General features: G+C 44.1%; 1 protein-coding gene across 1 annotated transcript in view; it reads left to right on the forward strand.

Moving 5' to 3' along the window:
* Positions 1 to 666: 666 nt before the first annotated feature.
* Positions 667 to 17,068, forward strand: part of LOC122811409 (sperm acrosome membrane-associated protein 4-like) — a 35,107-nt gene continuing 18,705 nt past the window's right edge. Inside the window, exon 1 of the mRNA XM_044083238.1 lies at positions 667 to 816. Coding sequence (XP_043939173.1) covers positions 774 to 816 — 43 coding nt within the window. The 5' untranslated portion in view covers positions 667 to 773. The remainder of the gene's footprint in view (positions 817 to 17,068) is intronic.

The raw sequence follows: 17,068 nt of genomic DNA on the forward strand, positions 1-17,068 counted from the left end.
AATAGTTGAGTGCTGCAAAGGCATGGTACTAACTTGTTAAAGTGTCTTACTTTATATGTAATTTCTTTCCTTTTCAGGCATGCTGCAAATTATACCAGACCAGAGTTACAACGAACTCAATTCCACTACCCAAATCTAACGTTTACAGTTTGAATATCATTACAGAACATGGGTTGCCACCTTTTCAAATGGCCAAAGTGGGACATTTTTGGTACAAACATCAGATTTTACAAGCCGACACATACACACGGTCCGTACAAAGGATAGAACTTAACTTTTTTGCCTAAATAAAAGCATATTCTTGTAGCATTTTAATTGCTTATTCTGTTTCTTATAAAATTTAGGTATTTTAGATACAGAATTACTGTTTTATGCAACTATTACATAAAATACAGGCAATAATTCTGGCCTAAAATCTCAGGACATTTGCCATTTTTACAATTTTTTGTCAGGACACAACTGCCCAAAGAGGGACTGTCCCTCGCAAAGTGGGACAGGTGGTAACCCTACAGAACAACAGTCCTAAAAGTTAATAAACAGAAAAACGCCAGAAGAAATAGAAATCGAAACCATGGCTTCTATAAAGAATCCGTCTGTTTAATGAGAGGGGGGAAGGGAAGAGGAGGGGGCGGCAGCAGACACTAGGTATTATATAAAGGGAAGGAACAAGGAATTGATCTTGTTTTGCAGGCACTACTACGTAGGAAATAAAGGGAAGGAGCAAGGAATTGATTTTGTTGTGTGCAATACAACACATAGATTAAAAGCTTATAATGAAGTATTTTCTAGCTCTGGTTTTGTTGTACATCAATTACGGTAAGAAAAAATAATGCTAGTTTTTACAGGATAACATTTAATGAAGCATTTTCTAACTCCATCTTGTTCTTTGTAAGAAAAATGCAGATATTTGCAAAGATGTAACGCTTTTTTTTATATTCTAAAAGAAAAAATATATTTAATGTTTCTGAAGTTAAAGTTTAACAGCGTTTATGTGTATGTAATTTAAATGTCGTGCGTTGTATAACCAAAATTACAGTAATCTATAACAGAACGGGAAAGCTCGCGGGCGTCCTCGGACTACTACGTTCAGATTCGAAACGGATGAAGGTCAGTGCTGCTTGTCTTTACTTCCTCCTTTAGGGTTAGCGGTCCCACTTTGGGCAGTTGAGTCCTGCTAGAAATACCATAAAAAAAAATAAATAAAATTCCCGTTAACGGGGCAACAGCTTGCTTGGCCTCAACGGTTTTGTCGTAATGAAAGTTCATTTAACCTGAATCTTTTTTGAGATTTGTCCCAGTCACGACTGGTGAACGTAGATGCTACGGGGAGGGGGGGGCGGTAGGTAGCTGGTGAGTGGGGTGTCTGACAGAAAAGTGTCACATGCTCTTCCCCTTTTTCAAGTTTCATAGGCGTTTTAGGCAGCTGACCGATTTGTTGCTTCTCTTCTCACCCATAAACAAATTCGAGGTGATAAGCTTGCGGGTTGTCTACTCTGAGCCCTCACCAGGGTTGTCTTGTTTTTGGTAAACTGCTGCTATTGTAGAGCAGTTCTAGCTGTTTATCTCTGTCGTCTTTCCATCCGTGGTTACAAAGGCCTGTTTGTTGGCCACAAAACAGTTTGAAATATCATAAGCATCTCAAGTACTACAAAATAAGCTTTTATTTTAGCAAAAAAAGGTTTGCCCTTTGCACTGGCTGTGTTCACATTTCTACAAAAAAAGTCCCATTTTGGGCATATGAAAAGGCGATGAACCCTATCCTCCCGGTGCGGTCTTTGTAAAGGTTTGTTTGCGTTATATGGTTCGTATAAAGTAATTTATCCATGGAAAATGTACCGTATCTTCCGACCTTAGTAGTCCTAATTTCTCAAATGCACTGACTTGTAAAGAATGTTTCTGATTTTCGGTGATACATATCGTGTTTAGCTGTTCAGACTGGGCTAATCACTGATTTGAAGTCTCTTCCCATTAATATCTACCACCTTTTTAAGTTTCTATAAAGGTAACTTGTGAGCTGCGTTTTTGGTGCATGCAGCTGTTGCTTTGTGTATGTGTGTGTTAAAGCTTTAGGTTCCGGCGATGGATTGGGGGGGGGGGTAGATGGTAAACACACTATTTTTTTCTCAATTACAGTGCAGTACTTTTTTTTCCCCTTTAATTTGCTTGTTTTGTACGATGTTTCAATGGTGTATCCACAAGAGCTTTGTATTTTTCTTTGGTATTTGCATACAAAATCATGTAACAATACCAACTCTGAGATTGTATTTCATCACGAAAAAGGGTGAATTGCGAATAGACTCAATGCATGCAATATCTGCATAGGTGTGCGCTGACAGGCCCATCTGTTAAATCAGTAACACCGCGCCCTGTGGGGTACTATAATAGAAAGCCAATAACTTAAAACGTTGAGCTAATGCCGAATTCGAATATATTTTGCTGTATAAAATGAGCTACATTTTCTCAAGTCTCCATCTTAGGATGGATTAGGATAAAGAGCTAAAATTTGAGTGAAACTCGGGAGAGGTGAATAGTTGACATATATTTTTATTGCCCTGTGGGCTTTGTATTAGAACAGTTCCTCACGATTGACCGGGCAATCCCGTGTAATGTTGCATGGTAATCGGGTTATCAAGTATCCTGGTGACTATTCATCATGTGATCATACTTTGGCGCATACTTCTCAACCTGTTGGAGCAAGGAATATGAACAAAGCCACCAGTAATGGGAGTCAAAGGCCCCCAAATAGGGATACTTAGGTTCATAGGTTCATACTAGGCTATCTGCCCGAGGGCATTTACAAGCCTAGCCCATAGTTTTGTGGCTTACGCCACCCCTTAGGTTTGGGGAACTATGCCCATTATTTTGCTGTGCCTCTGTCGAGCAGTGACACTGAGGTAATCCCTGGGGTATACTTGCGATCTCCCATCCATTGGTCAAGATTTCTCTTAAACAAAGCCAGCGAGGTGCTTTGCCTCACATATACCGGGATTTTGTTCCACAGCATAGGGAGTCTTTGGGTAATGAATCTATCCCTCCAGCACGTTCTATTAATGGCCGTGTCAAGGTTTAGGTCTCCGCCTTGTGGCTCTGATGGATCTAGATTTTTGAGGTGAAGCATGTACATCAAGTCAGGGTTTGATAATGCCTTGTATGTCAGGCACAGGTCACCCCTGAGCAAGCGTGGCGACTGAATAGAGTTGGAGTTCTTTCAGTCTGGCAGCATAGGTCAGATTTTGAGACCCATAATCCTCTTGGTGAGGAACTTTTGTGGCCTCTCCAGCTGCTGCAAGTGTCGGGTCAGATACATTCCGAATGGGGCATTGTACTCAATCATTGGTCGGATGAGTGATGAATATAGGGAGACTATGACCTCTCTTGATCTAGATGTGAATCCCTTCATGATAAGGTGGGCAATGTAGAAGGTCTTCCTAACTATTTTGCAACATGGGTGTCGAATGACAGACTGCTGTCAACCTGGGTCCCCAGGTCCCTAATAACCTCTTCTGTGCTCAGTGGATTTCCACCTATATGGTAGCTAGGGGTAACCTTGTTTTTCCCGAAGGGTATGACTATGCATTTTTTGGCATTTAACTTTAGGCCGTGGCTCTGGCACCAGTTATCCGTGATTCTGTGAGACCCTTCTGAAGGATATCTGTGTCAGATGTGTTTTCGACTACGGCACCCAGTTTGCAGTCATCTGAAAACTTTGTCAGCCATAACCCTCCGTGTTTGCTTGTACTCGAAAAGTAGATGCCAAACAAGAGTGGGCCCAGGACTGAGCCCTGTGGGACACCACTTGAGACAGGCTTAGAGTCAGACATGGCACCGCAACTCTGACCCTGTGGGTTCTGTCACTCAGCCAGTTTGCAACCCATCTTGTGATGTATGGGTTAACATTTAGGCTGATGAGTTTTTCAATGATACCCGAGTGGGGTATTGTGTCAAGGCCTTCGCCAGATCGAGGTAGGCTGTATGGACTGCCTTTCCTCATCAATGGCCTTGGTGACTGTTTCAAAAAGTCAACCAAGTTTAAAAGGCATGACCTGCCCTTGACAAAGCCAAACTGGGTTGGATCCAGAGTCTGCAAATTCCCTATGTCTTTATTTATGAGATCCATTATGATCCTCTCCATGGCTTTGCAGATGAGGCTTGTCAAGCTAATGGGTCGGTAATTTCCAGGGTCGGTGGAGGCACCGCCTTTGTGAAGTGGGACTACAGTCGCAGCGCCACTCCTGGGTACGTATCCCGAGGTGAGGCTACGATTAAACAGCTGTCCTAACTGAGGATTTAATTCCTCGTTGAGTGCATGTAGCACACAGCCGGGGACACCATCAGGTCCCATGGATGCTGTGTTTTTTGCCTTTGAGAGAGCCGTTCTCACTTGGGCATTAGAGATGTTTGGGGGGCTGCAATCTGTTGGTATAGATATCTCTCCTTTTAGGGGAGGGGAGAAGTTTGCACTGAACCTGTCAGCCAGTATGTTGGCAATGTCTGTAGGATCAGTAATCTTCTCATCATTTTGAACTAATTCTGAGCATATCTGGGAGTTTCCTCCCAGGTTTCTAACATAGCTAAAGAAGGCCTTATGATTGTCTTTAGAGTCTTTAGCTATTCTTCTCTCAAAATTTGCTTTGGATGATTTTATGAGGGCTCTCAGCTTTTTACTTATAGTGATCAAGCATGTCTTACCTTTCAAGGATTTTGCTCTATCATGTAGTAGCTTCCTCCTTTTGTTGTAGAGTTTGTTTATGGCTGGGGTCCACCAGACTGGACGCTTGCCTTTGGTACAAAGAGTCTTTGTTTTGCTTGGGATTGCCTTATCCATGCAGTCCTGCAGGTGCTGGTAGAAGGCATTTGTAAGTGATTCAGCGGCTAGAGTACTGTTTTCCGCCGCTCAGGGGCCTTAAAGGAGACCACACTAGTCTTTAGAAGTGCAAAGTCTGCTTTGAGAAGTTCTTTACTGTGGTCTTTTTGTTTCAGGAGGGGTGGGATGAGGACCTCCAGCGAGATTTGTTTGTGATCTGATCTCACCAGTGAGGGGTATACTTCTGGTGTTGAACATTTTGCTCCCATGTTCGTGATGATGAGATCAAGTATGTTTTCTCCTCTTGTGGGGATAGTGACTAGTTGTTCCATGGCATTTGAGTTTATGAATTCCAGGAACTTTTGGGCCAGGGTGTTTGGGCTTGAGTAGCATTCCCAGTCTATATTTGGGTAATTGAAGTCACCTAGTATGATGGTATTACGGGATACATTTATTCCCTCCAGTGTTTTCAGGAAGGCCAAGTGAGATTCCTGAGTTTGTGAGGGTGGCCTGTAACATGCTACAATTTGTAGAGCAGTCTTGCCTATGGTTAACTGCACCTGGATGGTCTCCGATGCATCGCGGCGTTGCCACCAATCTTGAGGTGTAAGTATCCTTGATGAATATGGATACCCCCCCTCCTTTCTTGGTATTGTCCGGATTTTGGGGCCGGAACGCATGATATGAGGTAAAACCTGATAGTGCTGGGGTGCTCTCAGGAGCCTTGAACCAGGTTTCTGTCACAGCACAGACATCGATGTTCTCCATACTGAGAAGGGCCTCGAGTGAGTGCATTTTGAGATTGAGACTTCTGGCATTGAGCAGCATTACCCTTAGTTTTTTCCTTTTTGTGTTCTAGGGTGGAAGGTTTAGAATTTGAGCCTTGCCTAAAAAGGCACTATGGGGTGGCAAGAGCCTTTGCCAATATCCGAATCCCAGGGTGACAGGTGCAAGCCGTCCCTTGCGTAGCAGCGTGGCTTGTCCAGCATGTCATCCCAGGCAGACAGACATTGGATCCCTTTGAATGACACCAGAGTTTAAGCCAATTGTTAAAACTGATCATCTTATCTTTGTATTGTGGCATAATTCTTGGTGAAGGTAGGATACTGCTCAAGGTCAGGGTCATACCTGCCTGGGCTACATAATCAGAGAGCTCCTCAATGTCTCTTTTCATGTAGTCCAAGGAGGTGCGTCTCAGGTCGTTTACACCAGCGTGGACAATGACTGAGTCGTACTTGTACCTGCTGTTGAGAGACCTGAGTGCTTGCGTTATGTGGCGGATTCTAGCGCCCGACAGGCAGCTTACTGTGACCTTCTCCTTACTCAGTCTGGTGAGCGGGACGTCAGTGTGTCTGACTATGGAGTCACCAATGACTAGTGTGTCTGGCATTGTGTTTGGCCTTAAGGGCTGTGACTGTTTGACACTCTGACTGTGAGGTCTATGTGTTGCAGGTGTTGTGTTTTGAGGTAACAGTTGTTTGGGTGTATGCTTTGGTGGTCTCTGCTGTTTTGGTAGATTTTGATCAGAGCCTCCAGTATGTCTTTGTGTGTTTATGTGTATGATTTGTGGTTGTGATGGTACTATGTGAGACTGGGTCTATAGTGTATGTGGTAACCTTCTCCTCCTGTCTGGTCTTGCCAGTCTTGTGTTGAGAGAGCTCAGCCTCCAGTTTGGCCGTATAATTGCATCTCTCGCATGTATTTGTGTTTTGTGGGAGGAGGAGAGGGTTGTCTGTGTACATGAGACAGTTGTAACATTGCCTCAATATTCCCAGGTTCACCAGCTGAGCAGGAGAGGACACTAGCAACTGATCCCTCGACATGCTAGAAGGAAATAGACAAAAAAACTTTAAAAGAGTTTTCAGGGGATGTGGGTGAGCAAGAAAGGGGGCTTGCCTTTTTGGGGTGCTATCTATAACAAGAGTGCTGTATCAAGGTGATAAGTACTGTAGGAGCAAGTGCTAGGTTTTATAGATAGAGTATAGTCTACTTGGAGTCAAGTAGAGATGATCTTTTTTAGTTTAGGATACTTTTTTAAATATTGCTCTTACCAACTTGTTGATAGGATAACAGGCTTTACATCAGCATGAATTTTCTGAAGGGTATGAAGTCTGAAACTGAAATGTCTGTCATTTCATGACACCAACTCTGAATAATTTGCCAGAAAGCCACAGTTTTGAGTAAAAAGTATGAGGCAAAAATCTGGGCGCTCTGTGAATCTAAACGGTTGAGAGGTATTGTCATTCTTAGGGCCATTCCAAGGGAGTTTTCAGTGTGGAGTTAAACTCAGTATGTACTATGTTTGTACAGGAATCGCTTTAGCAGGACGGCGAGCTCCCCCTGCACCCTCAGTGTTTCTTTGCTACATTTGATTTTTTTGGAATTTGTTTTGCTGGGGGCCAGGCTAGCCCCTTGGTCTGCAACCCCCGTGTTTCTTATATTATTGAGCAGTAATTGATTTTGTGTGTGGGGATGTTTGCCACTTACAGAAGCAGCATGAAAGTGCAGTTTTGTACCGGATGTCTCAGCTGCTTAGGTTCATGCTTGTGTGAGTTGTGTTCGGGTTGTAGTCAGAAGTGAGGCATTTAGTGTTTGCAGTGTTGAGTATTGCATAATATCGGTTAATAGCACACTGAACATTGATAGAATAGATGAATCGTTAGTTGTATTGCATTCTGTTTTTTTAATGGTTTTGTTATGTAGGTAACACCAACAACTAATGCACATAAATGTCAACATACTACCCTTTGAATTTGTATACTGCACACTTGCAGCAGCGCCCAGATTCAATTATTTAGAAAGTCTTGCATATGGTGGGTGGAGTTTTGGTGGTCCTTGCTACTGTGCATCTGGTGGGGTAGTGTTCGAATACAAAACCATTGTGTGCACCCAGTGGGAGTTGGATTGGGCTGAAATTTTCTTGTAAGAATGTTTGACTAGAATTTTGTAGTGGAACCCCCTAGTCTCGTGTATTTAGAAGGTTGCTGAATAAGCATATGACTTGAAGCTGATTCACAGAAGACAAAACTCCTTTAGTGACAGGTCTCAATGGTTTGTACAGAAAGTCGTTTTGAGGAGCCGATCAAAGTGAGGCAAATGGGAATGCACTGGAGTATCAGGATCCTTGGGATTATTGGATATTCTTTATAGATCGTTCCATGTTTGTTCAGTATCTCGCCTTCAGTCTTGCTGTTTGGGTTCGGAGCTGAAACCTCTGCTCTGACTCTGCCTAAACTAAAGCTCAAGAGCCTCTACTGGCTTGAGGCTGAATACTACCCTGTAGTGCTTAGTGGCTATTCCCCAGATCTTCTTTGAGAAGGAAGGTCCCCAGATCTCGTTTGAGAAGGAAGGTTCCCATGATATGTTCAATACCCAAAAAGGATGATTCTAAAAACATTGTCACTTTTTAACAAGTAAAGGCAAGAAGGGAATTAGACCTGATAAATTTCTGAGAAATTCTTGTAACTTCAGAGGGGGATGGCTGGGAGGGATGCAAGACTGAAGGTGAGATACTGGACAAGCATGGAACTTTATGGTGAGTACATAACTTTGCTGTCCCATCTTGCCTTCAGTCTTGCTGTTTGGGATAGTCCCAGCACCTTTTTTCTTGGGTGGCTCAAGAGAATAAACTTGGGATAGTGGAACTAAAGGATGCCCTGTTCTGGGAGGCCACATTTACTTTGTAATGAGTAATAAAGGTATGAGGGTTAACAATGTAACAGGAGCACAAATTGAATCCAGTGGCGGTCTGGATTGAAAGGCAATGGAGGTAGAAACCAATGTAGTTGAATGCCCTTTGATTTTCCATGGTGGTTCCTTATTGTGGTAATCGGACGTGATGGTTTCAGTAGGCCATATGGACAAAGTAACTTGAGACTGCCGAACCTTTTCATTTTCTGACTAGGAGACAACCAATTGGTCTGACTTCTAATCTCTACTTCTGTGGAAGTAAAAATGTAACTCTGTGCACATCCAAACCCTTGTTGCCATAGTTTGGAAAAAACACTAATTCTATACTCTGGTTTAAATTGGCTTGAGAACGAACTTTTGGTAAGAAGGAAAGGGGTACACTCCTGGCTGAAGTAATTGCTGTCAGGAAGAGTTTTTCCAAGATAAAAATTAATGAACAAGATTATGCTGGTTCAAAAGTGGGCAGAATCAAAGGTGATTCTAGATTAAGGTCCCAAGGAGGAGGAGGTTCTCTGAAGGGAGTTCTTAACAGAAAGGTACCTTGTAGTAAGGCTTTGCCTAGTCTTTTAGAGGTATAGGTGCTGTAAAAGGACATGTCTTGTCAGTCCAGCAAGAGAACCTTTTCCATTCTCTTGACTAGAGATTCCTAGTCTGCTTGTGCAAAGACTAGAATGTGACTAACTGCAGGGGAAAATTCCAGAAGCCTGGCTAGAGTGGAAGTGGAGCAGCCAAGCTGTCAGTTTGAGGGTGTTGGGTGCAGATGGAGCATTCTGTGTCTGATCCAGCACTGGGTCCAGGATCCATGGTTCCGCTTGAAGGTAGGGCTAAAGGAAGAGGAACCAAATTGACAAGGCCAGTATGGCCAAATGAGAATTTACCTGCGACTCAACTTTGCTTTCTGTATGACATTTGGAATTGAGGGAAATGGGGGGGCATAAAGACCCAGGGGCCAATCATGAACCAGTGCATCTTTGACAAATCAGAGCAAAGTAGTTACTGCATTTGGAATTGAAGGGAGTGGCTAGGTCGCAGCAAGGCTGGCCCCATTTGTGAAAAATGTGATCTGCAACTTCCTGATTGAGGGATTACTTGTGAGGCATGAGTCTCTACTTAGCTTGTCTGCTATAACGTTGGATTTCCCTGGGATGTGTTGCTGTCAAAGCGTTGAAGATATTGCCCATTGCCATACTCTCTGGGCCTCTCTACATAGAAGGTAGGATCTGGTTCCCCCTTGCTTGTTGCTGTACCATACCACCAACATATTGTCTGTGTGAATTGCAGTAGTCCCTGTGGGAAGAGTCCTGAAGTGCTTGCAATGCTAGAAGCATGGCCCTCATCTCTAGGACTTATGCAAATGGCACTCGTGATCTTTCCAAACTCCGTGGACAGTCTGTCCCAGATAATGCCCCCCACCCTATCTGGGATGAGTCCATGGTTACTGTAGTGATAAGTTTAAGTACAGTTTAACCATTGTTGCCTGTGGGGACTGAACCCACATGGAAGTCCTTGCAATAAAGTTATGAAAAAGTGAGACTTGGGTAACTGCATGGACTATTGGGTGAAGAGTAGCCACTGCAGTATTTTCATGTGAAGTTGTGCCATGAGAAGTAGTGCTGCCATAGAGCCTAGGACTTTCAGCACAAATCTTGCCTGTGCTCTGGTCTCAAGTAAAATCACTTTACTGTAGTGTCTGTATCCTTTCTTGAAGTAGCTTTGCCAACATGCCATTTGTATTTAAATCTGCAACAATGAATGTAATATGCTGTGATGTCAAGGCAGATTTTTCTGTATTTATAGTAGTGCCTAGTTTTGAGAAGAGATGGTTGGTGTAGTCTCTTGCTTTGATCAGTAGTTGCTTGGTGGCAGTTAGGGGCCAGTAGTCTTAAGTATGGAAATGCCTGGAATCCTTGGTGTCTCAGATGAGCTGTGACTACTGCCATGCATTTGGTGAATACCCTGGAGGCTGTGGTGAGTCCAGAGGGAAGAACTCTGAACTGTAAGGACTGGTTCCAAGCCAGAAGCGTAGAAATCTTGAGTGCCTGTCCACCTGTGTGGTAGTACGCTTCCTGAAGATCCAATGAGCACATCAAATTCTTTTCCCAGGAATGGGAGTATAGACTGCAGTGCTATCTGAAACTTTGACATTTTCACAGACTTGTTTAGGTCTGCTGAGATACAATACAAGTCTCCAGTCCCTTTTGGAACTAAAAGGAACCTTGAGTAACTTCTGGATTCTAGTTGGTCTGTGGGGACTTCTTGTGTGACTTGTTTTTGTTTTGTATCTTTAGCAAATTTTGTATTTTTGGTGTTGCTTGAGCCCTTTGACCGGGTGGAATGTCTGGGATACACTTTGGCTGAGGTGTACATTGGAAGGGAGTGTTGTGTCCTCTGGATATAATGGACTGTACCCATTTATCTCTGGTCAGATTCAGCCAGGCTTCTGGGTACAGCAATATTCTCCTCAGACTGCCTCCAGAGGTGAACAGGCAGGCCCCCTTTCAGGAGTGCTGGAAGGGTAGGCCTCCTTTCAGGAGTGCTGGAAGGGCCTACCAGAGAAAGTATCCCTGTTGCCCTGGTTTGTGGACCCCCTCTGCCACATGGGACAGTGCCTTCTGTTCCCCCTCTGCCCCTGGGGGGAAGGATCACCACAAGTCGGATAAGGCTCCTTTTGGATATACAGAACCACACTTTTCTGCCCTTTTGACCTTTAGGAATAAGGTATGGTAGGGGTGGAAAAACTGACTACAGCAGTCTTGCCATGTTGGCCCCTGGTGAGTAGGGACTTCAGCCACCCCACTAGAATGTCTGAAAGATCCTCAGAGGATGACCTTGGGGACCCTTCTGAATCCTTAGTCTGTATCAGAATGCTTCCTCTTGCACAGTCTTTGAGGGACCTCCTCGGGGGGTGTTCTGGGAGGTATCCGAAGAGGAGGATCCATCCATTGTGGCTTCCTGGGGCACTGGCTCTCTAATCTGTGGGTGATAGGAGAGGTAATGAGAAGGTGGACACCGGTCCCTTAGGGGGAAGAGACTAGAGCCAAAGGTGGAGTAGTCTCAGTTCAGAGCTCATTCCACATCACCTTGAAGGCACCACAGTCCTCGGCTGAGACTCCAGCCCCAAGAGGCCAGGAGATCTGCTTGGCACTGAGGGTGGCTCCAAGGCTGATGTTGGAGCGGAGTGGGAGAGCTGGCTCCGACAAGGGTCTGACTTACCCCTGAGCCGAAAAGGCATGTTTGGTGTTGCTTGTTGGCTCAGACCACTGGAGCTGATTAAGCAGACTTGAGTCTTGTCTGATTTCCTTCGTCCACAAAGCCCCTCAATATAAGCTTTCTCTCCTGCAAGACCCTGGCACAAACTGACAAATGATGCAGGAGTGTTGTAGATGGGAGTGGACGCAGACAGTACACCCAACTAGTGTCTGTCACCTAATGGACATCTGAGTGCAGGAATCACACTTTTTGAATCCTGACTTGTTCCTTAACTGGTTCCTTAGACATGCTAGCTGTAATAAATTCTCAAAAGTTAGAACACAGAACTTGTTATAAAAAGAAACCACAAGAAACAAGTATTTAAAATAAGGTGCTATATTCTTAAAGTTTGACCATCTCCTCCACCAATAACTTAAACAGTACTCTTAAAAGGCTTAAGGAAGAAATAAAGGCAAGAATCATCTAAACGGATTCTTGAGGAGAAAGCAGGGCACAGAGCCACAAAGAAACTTACAAGGTTTAGAAAAGCTAAAAATAGCACAAGGCTTTTATGGTAGCACTAATTAAAAATAGCTAACAATTAGTTATAAAATATTAAATTTATTTTTCAAAGCTGAGGCCAGTGAAGACTATCCTGAAGCTTCAAGTGGCAAATGAGATCTGGGGAATAGCTGCTAAGCACTATGGGATAGTATTCGGTCTCTAGCTTTAGCATAGGTGAAGTCTGAGCTGAAGTTTCGGCTCAGAACCCAAACAAGACTGAAGGAGACATACTGGACAACCTAACATTAGTAGGTGCTGTGGTGTTTCTCAAGTTAAAATTCCGTTTTTTGGACAACCTAACATTAGTAGGTGCTGTGGTGTTTCTCAAGTTAAAATTCCGTTTTTTCAGTACATCCCAGCAAAGTGGTATCCCTTGCATCTTTAGGAAAAATGTGAAAAGCAAACTGACACCTGACTTGATAGCCTCCACACCATCACCATGCACTTGTTCTCAGTTGCTGACTTAACTCGCTCTGATAGCAAGGCATTGTATTGCAGTATTTGCTGTAGAGAAACTGTACACAGGCTTAATGTTCCTAAGGGCCTTTTGCAGAGGGGAAAAAAAACACTACCTGCAAGCCTGCCATACACCATATCTGTAGTCCTGCTGTACCTTGCATACTTCCCAATTCTTTGGGTTACAGTGAGCTGTGGACAGCAGACTGGACCGGTCTACTTTTACACCAGGGATGTGGTAGCTTCACTGTCAGCACAGCTTGTGCGACAGGGTGGTCTGCAGCACTTGTGCTTCAGAATTGTATGCAATGCAGTTTTCACTAGTTTTGTTGCTCAGTGCGGTGTAGCTGTAGTTTTTTTCATTGAGTATTTTCTACAGTAGGGGGTACCTTGAGTTACTTATCCATTTCATCTTTGTCATTGGCATGAGCATTTTCTTAACACTGCTGATAACTCAGCTTGAGTACTTATTGCAAGCAATATGGGCTTAAGCTGAATATACAATTAGTCCAAACCTCACAGCTATAATAGTTCCCTAGCTCCTCTTTACATGTTCACTTCAGGTCTTGCAACACTGGTTATTTAGAGCATATTCAACATTAACATCTCTGTTGCCAGCCTTATAATACAAGGAGTCCTGAGGCATTGCATGAACCAGTCCCATGTTAACTGGTAATGAACTCACTAAAAGGCCAAAGGAGTCTTTCTGCAAGATCTGCACCAGCTACATGTAGTGAACTCAAACACTGTACCGCACATAATGCAGCATCACAGGCTACAAACTCTTGGCCATCTTGTGCTGATGGCATTAATCTTTACCTAAGCCACCTAGGACTTTGAATGGTAGGCATCAGCCTAAACCCTCAAATCTACCTCCTGTGCACAAGCTAGAAATGCCCATTCAAACAGATGCAGCTCACTTAACCTATTACTTTGCTACCTTTAAGGCTGCAAGACTGAGCTCATCTGGTAAACATTTGTTTTCACTCACCAGGGTAACAAAGCTGTCAAATCACCACAAACATGGGTGTGGTGCATAGTTCTGAATGGCTTGAGTTTCCTCTCCTTGGATCATATGAAGAGGGTTATGTTCGAGATCTCTTGAATATAGTAATCTGGGAAGGGGAGTATGAGCTGTCTACCATTGTCAAATGGGGAGGGGGGGGTTGGTCATTTTTCTAGCTGAAGTCTGCATCTTGTAGTTCTATTGGCAAAGACTGCTACTACTTTTGTACAAGTTCAGTCTCCAAATTACCCACAAGCATGATCAAAATACTGTGTAGAAGCCACTCCCTCCTTGCAGGCATTTCTCAACACTAAGCCACTGCTCTTGACTTTCTTGGTGAAAGTACCACCATAGGTTCGTAGGTGTCCTAAGCCAACAGCCCTGGAGCCTTTACAAGCCTAGCCCATAGAAGTGCCCTGGCATCATGCCACCATTAGTTCCAGTGCCTCTCGTAGAGCCACTGGAGTGATCCCCAGGGTGAACTTTGTTTCCCATCCACTCAAGATTTCTCTTGAAAATGGTATGGGAAGTCTATTCCAAAGCATGGCCAGTCTCTGGGTTATGAACCTGTTCTTCCAGCATGTTCTGTTTGTGGCAATGAGGTTCAGGTCCCTGGAGTGTAGTGCAAAGGGAATGGGATTTCTTTAACTGTAACATTTCTAGCAGGGCTAGGTCCAGGGTTGTCAGATGTCCCCATTTGAGCAGGACTGTCCTGGGATCAGCAGCCAGATCCTGAGTCCTGCTCTGCTGTTTAAAATCCCAATGAAATAGCCTCCACTTTGTTTCTTTTGATTGGCCTGTATGCTGGTACACTAGCCAAAAATAGCAAAACAGAGGTACTTCTGTTTAGTGGGGAACTGCGATGTTCCAAGACCCTTTCCTATCTGGCCAGTCAAATCTGGCAACCTGAACTGGGTCAGACATGGCTTTGTAAGTCGAGCAGAGGTGGTATGAGACAGAAAAGCGAGTTTTTTCTGTCCATATAGGGCATGAGTCTTAAGGCCTAGGATCCTCTTCGTGAGGTACTTTTGTCTTTCCAGCTGTTGCAGGTGTTTAATGATGTGCATGCCAAATGGGGCATTATACTCTTCCCTCAATTGCTCTAAGGGAAGAGTAGATGGAGATGGCCCTTCTTCCTGGATGTACCACATGGGGCTTTTGCAGGTGTTTAATGAGGTACATGCCAAATGGGGCATTATACTCTTCCCTCGATTGCTCTAAGGGAAGAGTAGATGGAGATGACCCTTCTTCCTGGATGTGCCACATGGGACTTTCTGACCAGTTATGTGATGGTTGAAGGTGAGGTTGCTGTCAACCTGTCCCCAGATCTTATGCCTTCAGTGTTCAGTTGGCTACCATCAATGTGGTAATACTGTGAACAGAGTTTTTCCCAAAGGGAATGACTGTGCATTTTTTTGGCATTAAGCTTAAGTCCATGGTTTCGACACCAGTCATTGGTCTCTGGTAAGGCCTTTCTATTGGATGTCTGCATCACTTGGAGTTAATAATGGCTCCCAGCTTGCAATAGTCCGTGAACTTATCAGCCAGACTCCCTCTGTGTTGGCCTGAACTTCTGAGAAGTAGACGCCAAACCCAGGACTGATCCCTGTGGGATCTTTCTCGTGACTGGTAGTCTGAGTTTGCTACTTTCACACTGAACTGTGATCCAATTTGCAACCCACTTAGTGATAAAGGCGTTGATGCCTAGTTTGGTGACTAATTCCTGAATGGGGAATGATATCAAAGGCCTTGGCCAGATTGAGGTAGGCTGCATGAACTGCCTTATTCTCCTCCACAGCTCTGGTGTCTGACCTCTAAGTCAACCAGGTATGATCTACCCTTAAAACCAAATTGCATGGGATCCAGAGTTAGATTTAATTAGGTCCATGACTGTGCACTCCATAGCCTTGCATATCAGACTTGTCGGGCTAATGTGGCAATAATTCACAGGGTCTGTAGTCCCACTTCTGTTTATGGAGAGGGATGAGGGATGACTGTAGTAGTAGCACCAGTTCTGTGGGGACAAAGCCTGAGGTTAGGTGGTGATTGAACAGGGCACACAGGTGTGGTGCCAGTTCGCTTTGTAGTCCATGTGGAACACAGCTAGGGATATTGTTTGGTCCCATTGAAGCTGTATTCTTGGCCTTGGACAATGCAGCTTTAACCTGTGCTGCAATAATGCTGGGTGCCTGGCATTCTTCCAGTATTGATTGGCCCTTATAAGGGGGGGTAAAGTTGGCAGTGAATTTGTCTTGCCAGTATGTTGGCAATATCGGTTGGCTCTGTATAGGAGGTACCATTGTGCAGTAACTCAGAGCAAATCTGGGTATTGTGGATTCTTGATGCAACTGTAGAAGGCTTTGTGGTTGTTGGGTGTCTACCACAATTCTGCCTTCATGGCTAGCTTTAGAGGTTTTGATGACCAGATTTTAATTTTTTTTGTTGAGGCTAATAAGGGAGTTTTTCCAGTCTTGGGACCTTTTTCTGCAACAGTTTATTCTTCTGTTGTAGAGTTTAATGGCAGGGGACCACCAGATTAACTTCCTCTTTTGGAGGAGAGCGTTTTGGTTCTGTTGGGTATGGCTTTTGGAGGAGAGCGTTTTGGTTCTGTTGGGTATGGCTAGCTCGTGCATTTATGTACATGTTCGTACAGTGCATTGGTGTATGATTCGGCAGTTATGCACCTATCTTCCATTTGCATGGGTGCCGTGAAGTTAGCCACCTGTTTTTAGGTGCCTAAAGTCAGCTTTTGAGACTTTTTGTGGTGGTTACCTTTGGTGTGGGCAAGATGTGTATTTCCATGGTAATTAGTTTGTGGTCTAATCTTGCCAGGGAGGAATTGACGATGGGTGAGCAGTGGTTGCCCATGTTAGTAATAACCAGCTCAAGGATGTTGTTCTCAGCTCAAGGATGTTATTCTCAGTGGAGGTAAGAATGAGCTGGTCCAGTGCAATGGAATTAATGAATTCCAGGAAGTGTTGGGCAAGTAGATTGGTGCAGGAGTGAGTAGTTTTCCCAGTTGATGGAGGGGTAGTTGGTCTTCTCCCAGTATGATGGTTGGGTTGGACCCTAATAGTTTCCAGGGTGCTTAGGAACATGGAGTGAGAGTCTTGGGACATGGTTGGGGACCTATAGCAGGCTATGTCCTGAATCACAGTCTTGCCCACTGTTGTACCAGAAGTATATCTGATGTGTTATACTGACCTACTAGTCTGTAGGTGTGCATATCCTTTATGAATATGGAGAACCCACTGCCTTCGGTCCATATTCTGGGGCTGAAAGGTGTGGAATGAGTTATAGCCTGGTAGTGCAGGAGTGCTTTCTGCTGCTTTAAACCAGGTCTCCTTTACAGTACAAAT

This window comes from Protopterus annectens, chromosome 9.part0, assembly GCF_019279795.1.
Source record: "Protopterus annectens isolate FY-2018-M chromosome 9.part0, PAN1.0, whole genome shotgun sequence".
In the NCBI taxonomy this organism is placed as follows: Eukaryota; Metazoa; Chordata; order Ceratodontiformes; family Protopteridae; genus Protopterus; species Protopterus annectens.